The sequence below is a fragment of the Mesitornis unicolor genome, unplaced genomic scaffold (genome assembly GCF_000695765.1).
Source record: "Mesitornis unicolor isolate BGI_N332 unplaced genomic scaffold, ASM69576v1 scaffold8406, whole genome shotgun sequence".
Classification (NCBI taxonomy): domain Eukaryota; kingdom Metazoa; phylum Chordata; class Aves; order Mesitornithiformes; family Mesitornithidae; genus Mesitornis; species Mesitornis unicolor.
In genome coordinates, this window is record NW_010191637.1 from 20,765 (window position 1) to 31,854 (window position 11,090).

The 11,090-nt window shown below is 52.6% G+C and overlaps 1 protein-coding gene across 1 annotated transcript; it reads left to right on the forward strand.

The window, feature by feature from the left end:
- Positions 1–5,616: 5,616 nt before the first annotated feature.
- On the forward strand, positions 5,617–8,145 carry CCR7 (chemokine (C-C motif) receptor 7). Its single transcript, XM_010186800.1, is given in 3 exon segments — positions 5,617–5,664; positions 7,098–7,327; positions 7,329–8,145. Coding segments are annotated over 2 exon segments (924 nt in total). The 5' UTR covers positions 5,617–5,664; positions 7,098–7,220.
- Positions 8,146–11,090: the final 2,945 nt, after the last annotated feature.

Below are 11,090 nucleotides of genomic sequence, written 5' to 3' on the forward strand. Positions count from 1 at the left end.
AGCTTTTCAGTTCAAGTGGAACCAATCTGAGCCGAAACCTTTCTTTCTGAGCAAACTTCCTGCGGAATTTATTAGGAACTGTGTTTCTTTTAACTCACATTGATGAGCAGCTGCCACCAGCTCTGGTTAACCATTTTAATCCCTGATCTCTACTCTTCTTCCAGTGGAGGTGAGCAGAAAAACCTGGGCTCAAACATAAGACTGAAAATAGCTGGTAACTTGAATTTTTTAATGTAGTTAATGTAACTTCAGGGTAACAAATGCGTTGTGGTGAACAAACAACACGGTGTGGCTTTGGCACAGGCCAGGCTGTGAGATGTGCACTGGTTGGTGCTGCAGGAGGACGTTTCTGTAGGGGATGGCCCATGGGGTGTGCGTGGTGCTGGGCTCTGCCTCGGCAGCAGCAGAGCTGGTGTGGCCGTAACCATCGACTCATTTAATACAACTTACCCACTGCTTGTAACGATTATCTATCGAATGGTCAGGTAATTAAGACACTGATTATCCTGAAAGGGAAAGTGATTCATGAGCCAGACAGTGGCTGCCTGGCACAGACTCCTTGTATAACAGCTACTCAATTACAAGTCATTTGTCTGATACAGAGTAAATCCATTATCTCCAAATTAGCCTAGATGCAACAAAGGCAGCATCAATGAATTTTAAGAAGATACAGGGGACAAGATGCCAGAGTGAATCCTTTGAGTCACTTTGAAAGGAAAACAAGTTCACAGGAGGCTGGTGATGTTTCTGCCCACCAGAGGGGTCTGATCTAAGGGCGTGGGTCCACCTTGGACCAAAACCACTGGTTTGTGTTGGAGCAGACCCGTTTGGTACTGGGGTTGGATGGAGCAAGTCCTGCTCAGGGCAGAGCCCGGTTCTGACACTTCTGCAGCAGCACAGTGGTGGGAAAGGCATGGGACTGCAGAAGCACAAACCTTTTGAGGAAGACGGTGCATGCTGATCCTCGGCAGATGTAATGCGAAAACACCCAAAAGGAGGAACGCGGGGAAGTCCAGTTACTCACTGGGGCTGCTGGGCAGCAAGCGAGGATGCCGCGAGTGCCGGGGAGAGGACAGGGGGTGCTGGCACTGAGGTCCCGCACATGGAGAAGGTTGAACACCCAGAAAGGGTCTGGTGGAGGGGATGGGACCCCCCTGTCCCCTCCAGCACTGGGGATGCTCTGGCAGAAGCAGCAGGATCTGCTGTGACAGGGGGTGATGAGAAAGGGGACTCCGTCCTCTCATCCCTTCACCACAGACCATTTCTCATGTGTCAGTGCAAAAGCAGAACCCTCTTCATTTTACTGCATCTCGGTAAAAAGTGTGGTTTTGTGTGTGTGTGTGTGCGCGCACTGAGGAAGTACCTGAACACCCCAGCGTTCAAGGGCAGCGCGGTGCAGAGCATGGCTCTGCTGTGCTGGTGAAGGCGCGAGGAGGAGGAGAAGGAGGAGGAGGAGGAGGGTCGTTTATTGAATGTCAGCAGGGTCAGGGCGTGTCGTGAGCCTCTGCAGGGGTGCAGGAAGTATAAAAGAGAGGTTCCCAAAAGGGACCTCTGCCAGGGGCTGTGCGAGGCTGCGCTGGATCCTGCAATGCTCTCGCTGACCTCGTGATTCACCTCTACTCAAAACGGGACCATGGGCGGTGGTGAGTACCCCTTCTGCAGCCTCTGGCTTCATTAACGATGCCCAGATTCATGCCCTATGCCACTGGGATAAAGCACTTTTAACAGAATACTTAAATGATAGAAAATACTTTCATCTTCCTCTTATGTACTGTTAAAAAGAGCAAGGTTCTGTTCTGCAAGCTCAGAAAACCCCAACCGGTCCCTCCAGGGTGCAGGTGTGTGAGGAGCCCCTGGCAGAGCTGAGCCTGGCTGAGGATGCGCTGAGATTGGAGCTCCTGGTTCCCTGCCCACGCCTTGGGCTGCAGCACAGAGATGAGCACTGGGGCCCTCTCTCTACATTTTGGGAGAAATTATGGTGTAAAGACTGAGTGATTCATGGAAGATCACCAGGCTGGTGCAGTGGAGAGGGATAACAGCTCCTTGCTGTACTCTGCCCCTTCCCCAGGAAGGGGTTTCTCCCCAAATCCCAGCGGTGATGCCTGGGTGCCCCTGGTGCCGTGTCCAGATGCAGAGCCCAGTGCGGGGCAGCTGGTGCTGAGCCCTGCGCCAGGTTAGGATGAGGGAGCTGGAGGTCTCCCAGAAGCGCCACTGGGGGTTGCAGGGTCCAAACTGGGGGAACTGGACGCAGTGGGCAGAGGGAAATGTCCTCATGGGTCTCCCCTTGCGGCTGGTGGCCATCGACGACTTGGGAAATCTCTGGATCTGGGAATTCCTGAATCCCACTCGATCCATCCCAACCCAGTGCCCCCCTCAGTGCTCCTACTGTTGTATTTCAGAGGAATATTCTGAAAGAAACATTTCACAGCATGGGAAGATACACAGCGTTATTGCTTTTCTCTTTTTTTAACAGTTATGTAGGAAACACGATGGGGCAACTTAAGAATGAAATTTTTAACTTGCTTATCTCTGCTTATCTGGTCTTTGATTCACGATTTCCTAAAAGAGATGGAGGCAGATAATTAACTTTCTTCTACCAGACCTGTGATGACTTGCTGTAGAGTATGACTGGGTTTCACTGATCACTCTTGAAATGATGGGTCCCTTCCTCTGCCCGCAGTTGGGGGGGGGGACACAGGCACTGAGCTCTAACTGCCAATACTCATTATATCACTTAAGTATGATTAATTTTCCTCAGAAATACACAGTTCTTTCCCCAAAAGCCCTGTCTACCAGTGGTGCAGAGTCACCAAGTGTGTGTTTAAGGTATGGTATGTGGTGCAGGGGCAGTGTTGAGGGGCTGAAGATAGAGACTTTGGCTTTCCAGCTCTGCCAACAAAAAACATCCTTTCACGAGGGGTCTGTCTGGAGCGGGGCTGCCCAGCGCCTCCAAAGTGTCCCCGCTCTTGCTCAGCACCATTTCCATGCTGGCTGTGGCAGGAGCTGACCCAGTGCCCCCCCCTGCAGGGTTCAGCCAGTTTTAGCCATCACGTCGTTGTCCCTGCTCCTCTTTCCACCTCTTTTTTGCTACCAAACATTTCTCACTTTCTGGACATAGCTGGGGCCTTCCCTGCTCCTACAGCTGTTTTTGCCTTGCTTCAGGTTGGCGGCTGATTAAGTGTTAATTAAAACAACCAAAACCTGCTCTAGGAACTCAGTGCCACTTTCCAGCAGCAACCAATCTTCTGCCTTATGTGGCGGAGCAGTTGGGCAAGGAGTGGGAGTTCGGTGTCAAGGGGTGGCTCTCGCCCTGTGCTTGCTCTATGGGAGATTTCCAAACCAATGGCCACTGCTTCCCTCTCCCCCATCAGCACCACAGAGCGGCCCCTGCCCCCTCCCATGGGGCCATTCCCCTGCCCAGGGCCTGCTTTGGGGGCCTGGGGGTGTCACACCAGCATGGGAGGGCTCTGGGCCCACGCTGACTCATTTGATATAATGAGGTTTTTGTTGTCTTTCTATAAACGAGGTTTCTAGTTCAACTGCTTGTGGGGACTTTTGAGGGGGGTTTTTGTTTCTTGATATTTTGAGGAACAAAACTTTAGGAAAATACCCACAGCAGAGAACTGCCAGAGAGAAAACGTAAAGCAAACCACCTAAACTTGGCTCTTGAACTCCAGAGCGTGTCTCATTTCTTCTCTGCAACTCATTTGCCGCTGGACCCCAGGAGCAGCGCGGGGAGAAGCCAGTTGGGTCCCGCCTGCCCGAAACTGGTGACGCACAGAGCCGCTCAACACATGCCTGCGAGCAGCACGAGGCCGCGGGCTGTGCCTCCTCGGATGCGTACGCTGGGGTGGGGGGACAGACCCAGGGGAAGAAACGGTGCGAGGTTCTTTGTATTGAAAATCGTTTGACATTTAAGACACCTGAAACAACGACTGAGAGAGAGAAAAAAAGTGTGAAATCTTCAAAGGAATGATACTGAGCTGAGCCGTTTCGGGCTCGTTAATGAGTCACTTTATCGGTCCTGCTTCTTTAAACACCTCAGAGTGCGTTAAGAAGAAAACAGCGGCTCAGCAGGGCTGGGCACGGCTTTTGAGATGGGTAAAGGGCTGGGCTGACCCTGGGCTCAAAGGGGAGATGGAAAACCAGGGGAAGGCGGCACCGGGCTGGGCTTAAACCCACCCCAGGTTCATGGGCTCTGGGCTGTGCCTTTCCTGTGTGTGATGGGCAAAAGCTGGACCCGCAGCTTGAGGGGGAGATGGTGACACCACGTGCTCCCCAAACCTCATCCTGCAGCCAGGACAGGCACGGGGGTTTTGGACAGAACTGAGCACCCATCTGTGTGAGCATAAGATGAAAATAAGAGGGGAAGGTGAGGCACAAACCTCTATGAGAGACAGTGAGCAGCTCATGTACAAGGTGAGAGATGTGAGTGTTTTCACACGTGGCTGAGGATCTCTCATCCACACATCACCACTCGAAATGAGCATCTCCAGTCACAGACACCAAAGTAACCGTTTCTGTTACGAAGGTTTCTGTTATTGAGGATGCTATCGCACATGACAAAGCGGGGATACAGGCGTGACGGCCGCAGGTACCAGTGGAAAATCATCATCTCAGACCAGTGCAGCCCCTGAACAGGAGCCTGGCACAGGAGCTCTGCGGAGAAATGGGACAGAGCTGTGCACAACAGGCTGTGAAGCACAGGAATAGGGCAAATTCATGAACAAACGGGCTCACCCACAGGGAGAAAAACACTCTCTAAAGGAACCAGCACACCCTGGCATCCCCTGCCTCTAACTCTCCTGGCTGGAGCATCTCTCAGTCACCGCTGCTGAGGCAGATGCTGGGTGTGCTTTAAATAAAGCGGAGAAAGCTGTCGCTGGCCTCTGCCTCTGCTAACCACAGCAGGAAGAGCTGCTTGTCTGAGATTGCTCTCACCATTGTCACCCCTGGCTCTTGCTGCAATCTGTCCTCCCAGCTGTCAGCATCCCACACCTCCACAGCCAAAAGCAGCAGAAGCCAGCACTGTTCAGAGACAAGCGATAAATTTCTGCCCGCCCCCATTGCCTGTGCGCCGCAGGAGCCGAGCTTTCCTGTGCTGCAGCCCCGCCACCACAGCCACCAACAGCTGGGCCAGATTTATGTCCTCACAGCTGTGTTTTACGTGGGCTGGGGGTACTGCATCCTGGGCTCGGAGCAAGGCACAGGAGATGGGCTGTAGGAAAAACGAGAAAAGTGTAAAATGGGGAAAAAAAAGTATAAAATACAAAAAAAAAAGGTATAAAATGGGAAGAAAGTATAAAATAGAAATTGTTACACTGTGCGTGAGTTAGCTGTCTTTAGCTAGGTGGAAGTGGAGGGGGCAGTCCCCTGAGATTTAATCTGTGCCCTGACAGTGACTTGTTATGTGCCCCTGGGTTATCTCGTCAGCATCTTCACCAGGTTTTAGCTTACCCGGTTTTTAGTTTACTCAGTATTTAGTTTTCCCAGTTTTCAGTTTGCATGGCCGTGGGGAGCTCCACAGTGTGGAGCTGGATCAATGCTTTTCCAGCGTGAGCATCGTGTAGGATGCCCCAATTCACCACTAACACGGTGTCCCCTTCTTCCACAGGCACGCAGCTGAAGGTCACCCTTGTTTTGGGCCTTCCTTTGATTTTTCAGGTAAGATAATAACAACAGCACTGCTGAAATCTGGCTGTCTGTGGTGTGGGTGAAGGGAGATCTCGAAAACTCTGAGAGACGCAAAGCAGCCGCCCCCAGCCCCGCAGGGCTGCGTGGGGACAGGATGGGGGCGGGCAGTGCGATAGCAGCGCTGAAAAACAAACAAAAGGGGCGAAAACAAAGAGAGAACAGAAACAGTGACACACGCTGCAACCTTAACATGGGCCGTTAGAACCGAGTACCCTCCTGGCACCAAAACGAGCATTTCCAGGAAACTAGAGCATTCTTCGCTGAGCGCGGCTGAAGACCCAGCTCACTGCGCTCTGGAAACTCCTGCTCAAAGCGCTGGGCTGTGGCTGCAGTCAGCTCTGACGAACATGAGGAGGAAGAGTCCGGCATCTTCCTCTGCATGCTCAGAGTAAATCCAAAGTGGGATGGAGACCCCAGGAGCAGCTGCGGCCCCCCCAGGCTCCCCTTGAACCTTGCAGAGGTTTGCAGTCGCTGCCTTTTCCCTTTCCCCGCTGGCGCGGTGCCCTCGGAGCAGGATGTGGTGACACCCAGCTTACCGAGATGAGGAGCGCGCAAAGGTGCTGGGCGATAGCGGGCAGAGGTATCCAGGGGAAACCTTTCATCTCCGAGAAGGCGCTGGGGACTGCCGAGGCGCCTAAAAGCGGGGCGCTGAGACCACAATCTCGCTGTGCCCCAGGGGTTATGGCAGTGTAGGAAGATGAAAGGAGAATAATCAGAGCATCAGGAGAGGGGCTCTGAATGAGAGACACCAGTAGTGCATCCACACCAGCACGGTTGCAGCTTCCTGCTCGCTAGTGGCGTTTCCTCCGCTCTCATTGACACCTCTGTGAACTGGGCAGGGAAAAGACCCCCAGGCTCCGGCTCTGCCACCCCACAAGCCACTTCCCCACGGCACTGCCTGGCCCTGGCACTTGTGAGGAGGGGACACGAGTAATGGGAATATCTGAGATGGGCAAAGGGTGGGGATGCTGGAGTTAGAAAATGCCTGGTGAGTGGAGTCAGTGGAGAGAAAACACTGACCCTGCTGAGAGGATGTGTTCTTTTTCACGTGTCATCCACATGTCGATGTCTGTACAGCTGTGCGTGGGTCCTGAAACCTCCTGGAAAGCAGCCCTGTGTCAGTGTGTGCAGGTGTTGCTTTGGCTGAGCACTGAACATTTCTGGTGGAATTCCCATTCTGAGGTCCAGAAATACCCCAAACTCCTCATATATACAGGAAACGTTTCCAGCCACAAGACCTTGCCCACTCTGTTGAGATGTTGGCAGGAGCCGACATCTGGAACTCCCTGGGGCTTCTCCATGGGCCGTGGTTGGGTGCTCCTGGGCCAGGCTCCCCTCCCCACACAGCCATGGTGGGGCACGGTGACCATCCCAACTCACTCCTCCTCTCTTCCCTCTTGCAGTTCTGCAGTGGGAACAACGTGACCGATGACTATGACCCCAACACCACCATCGACTACACCGTGTTCGAGATCCTGTGCGAGAAGGATGAGGTCCGTAACTTCCGCGCTGCCTTCCTCCCTGCCATGTACACCCTCATCTGCTTCACAGGGCTACTGGGCAATGGGCTGGTGATGCTCACCTACGTCTACTTCAAGAGGCTGAAGACCATGACGGACATCTACCTGCTGAATCCTATTCCTGCTCACCCTGCCCTTCTGGGCCACGAGCGCAGCCACGCACTGGCTTTTTGGGGAGTTTGCCTGCAAAGCCGTCTACTGCATCTGCAAAATGAGTTTCTTCAGCGGGATGCTGCTGCTCCTGGCCATCAGCATCGACAGGTACTTTGCCATCGTCCAGGCTGCCTCGGCCCACCGCTTCCGTCCGCGGATGATTTTCATTAGCAAGGTCACCTGCATCCTCATTTGGCTCCTGGCTTTCACCCTCTCCATCCCCGAGCTGGTTCACAGTGGCATAAATAAATCAGACACCAACCCCCGTTGTTCCATCATTACTGACGACTTGCAGGCCTTCAACACTGGCATCAAACTGTCCCAGATGATTTTTGGCTTCTTAATTCCCCTTCTGGTCATGTCTTTCTGCTACCTCATCATCATCAAAACATTGCTGCAGGCCCGCAACTTTGAGAAGAACAAGGCCATCAAGGTGATCATCGCCGTGGTAATCGTCTTCGTCGTCTTCCAGCTGCCCTACAACGGCGTCATGCTGGCCAAGACCATCTCGGCCTTCAACCACACCAGCTCCTGCGAGGAGAGCAAGCAGCTGGACGTGGCGGATGACGTGACCTACACCCTGGCCTGCTTCCGCTGCTGCCTCAACCCCTTCCTCTACGCCTTCATCGGCGTCAAATTCCGCAACGACCTCTTCAAGCTGCTGAAGGAGCTGGGCTGCCTGAGCCAGGAGCGCCTCTGGCAGCTCTCCACCTGCCGCGAGAGCAAGAGGTTCTCCTTCGCCATGGACACCGAGACCACCACCACCTTCTCCCCGTGAGCACAGCCTGCATCCTCCCACCAGGGCTGGGGTGGGCTTGGGCACTTCCTCCATTCTCAATGACTGGCAGAGCAGGACCTGCCACTGCCATGGGAACGGCAAAATGGAGGAGGAAAACCCTCCCTGCCTTTCGGGCACTGCCACCCAATGCTCCATGGATGGAGACTGCAATAAAGCTGTGACTGAGAGCAAAGTGAGGGAGACCGGCGAGTCTAGGATTTATCCTGCCATTTCGCCTTTATTTTAGTCTTTCCTATCAAAATAAGAATGTTTTCCTTAAAAGCAACAAACACCAAGAGACACAGATGTTTATGCATCAGAATTGCTTGGTTTAGAGCTGGGATCCCAAGAGCATCGTCATTGCTTTGAACGTTGCTGTTAACAAGTGTTATCACAAGGGTACCTGTCACTCCTCTGCACCCCCAGAAATGGTCCCCGTTGCAGTGACTCGGTCTCCAAGACAAGACAGCACCATCGGCCTCGAGCCCCAGGCTTCATCCAGTGCACAACACAAGCTGCAAAGCGTCTGAGCACAAAACTCTGCTCTGCTTTCCCCGTGAAAAGTGAGGAATGGAGACTCCTGCACCAGCCCAGCCCGGTGGTAAAACACATTTTCACCCCTCGGCTATGCAGCCAGCCCCAGGTCACCCCTGCCCCTGGGCTGCCGAGTGGCTGTTATCCCCAACATGACAAAAACCACGGGTTAGTGCTGTGGTGCTGGAATCCTCACAGTTCAAAGGTTCAGGACTCTCCAGCCCAACCGCCCCAGCCCAGGGCTCGCTGGTCCCTGCGTCATCGGCTACCGCAGACTCATTTTGCTGATTTTCACAAACGCGCGAGGCCCCTCTGGGCTGTCACTTGCCGACCTCAAGAGATAAATAAAAATGTGGGTTTTCTTCTCCTTTCCCAGCTGAGGTGTCTTTCTAGAAGGCCCTCAGCAGCTGGTGTTTGAGTCAGACGTGTACTTCACTCATAAGCTACTGAAAACCTGTTTTGCATTCACACTGCTGGTGCCAATACTGGTGCCGTTCCCTGGATTAGATGTAAATGCGAAGGACAGTTGCATGTTGAGGGTCACTGCCAGAGTCACGGCCTTGAAGAGGTCCTGACAGCTCAGCTCCTGATCTCTGTGGTGACAAACAGGACCTTGAGGAGCAGCCCAGGATGCAGCGCCCGTCAGTGCAGGTACTGCCAGAGCAAAGATTCCCAGTGAGAGATGAACATCCCAGGAACCACAGCAGCGGAGGAACAGCCTTGTGTAAGGCATCACAGAGGGAACAGCACAAAACGCACTGAGTAAAAAGACATTTACACTGTCCTCAGTACCACCCATGGACCCAGGAGGAGTGACATAGGGAACCCTCTGGATCATGGGTCAAAAGCCATTGCTTTAGAGACACGAGAATTAAAATCAGCTGTCCCAGGACAGAACTCAATGAGCTGGGTTTGAGGCAGTGGTGCCAGTTAAACACTGGCCGCCAGCAGAAATAAGTAAATTCTTCATAGACCACTTGGCTCTGGGGTAGGGGATTTTTTCATTCTGCCCCCGTTACTTGTCTGTGCTGAAGCACAACCCCATCAAGTGTGGTGTTATTTATAACCCCTCATGTGGTGTTTATAATGCCCGTGTCCAGAAGTGCTGCTTCCTTGTCACAGGCACCGAGTCACGACTGACCTGAATGTCTCATGGTCCTGGTCTGTCCCCACTGTCCCACTCAGACACTCACTAAGAAGAGCTCTGCCAGAGCAGGGACACCACGGTGCAGGGTCTTATAGTTTCCTCCATCAGTAACAGCGTGGTCTCAATGTATATTCATAGACATAGTCTTAATGTGTATTCATATACACAAAGCTGCTTTACATAGAAAAATTTAAATACGTACATGAATGTACCCTGAAAATACACTGCTGTAACTAAAACTTTTTATGCGGAATACATTCACCTAACTTATTTAGCAGGAAAATTTTCTTGACCAAAACATGCAATTGTGCTTGTGTCCTGTTTGACAAAAGCTGTTCCCTTCCTGGGACCAGGGGAACCTGGGGGCTGATGGACCAGGATGCGAACCTGGACACCGTGCGGCCGCTGCCGTACTGGAAAGATGCTGAGAGCATCATTTGGGCTGGCTGCGTCCAGTGCCTCCTCCTGGGGCAGCAGAGACCTCGCTTACTGAGATGAGTTGTGGTAACATTAAGATCCCCATTGAAGTCTGAAAACTGACTGTATTCTGGAAAATAAACAAAAAACTATTTTTAAAAATACCTTTGTTTTTCCACTGTGTTTCCCCCGTAGGATGTATCTCATATATATCAAATCCTCCTGGTCCTGTCAGGAGCTGCTTGTGGATCAGCCCAGCTTCACATCAGTGCTGCCCTGCAGGATAAAGAGCGTGTGAAATGAACTAATGAGGAGAGCAAGTTGGTTTACTTCATCTGCTGATGAATTATCCAGTAAACAAGTCATCAGCAGATGAAGTAGTGGTCATTAACCATTCACCCAACTGCCTTAACACTACTGGGTCTGCAAAAAGCATCTGGTAACTGTAACCATGGATGCAAAGAGGGAGGAACCTCAACAAAAAGCTGAAGACACCAAGTTTGACATTTGAGCCCCAGAACGAAGCAGCATTCAGCTTTCACTAAGCGCTGCACATCTCTCGTGGTTTCTCCACACAGAGAAAGTACCCGGCCAGTTTCGGCATCCGGCCCAGGGTTCAAGTAGCGAGGAGGAGCACTCGAGACCACGGCACCACAAGACAACTCCAGGTAACAGCAACAGCCAAAACCCGGGGCTGCTCAAGCAGATTGTGAGGCCTCGCCCACCACAACCGGGTCAGCTCACCCTGCTCCAGTCCTTCAGTCTCTGCAGGGGATGCAGCCACTGCCACGGGGGCCTGAACACAAAATACAAGAAAAACAGGGATTTGGAAAAGGCTGATGGGCTT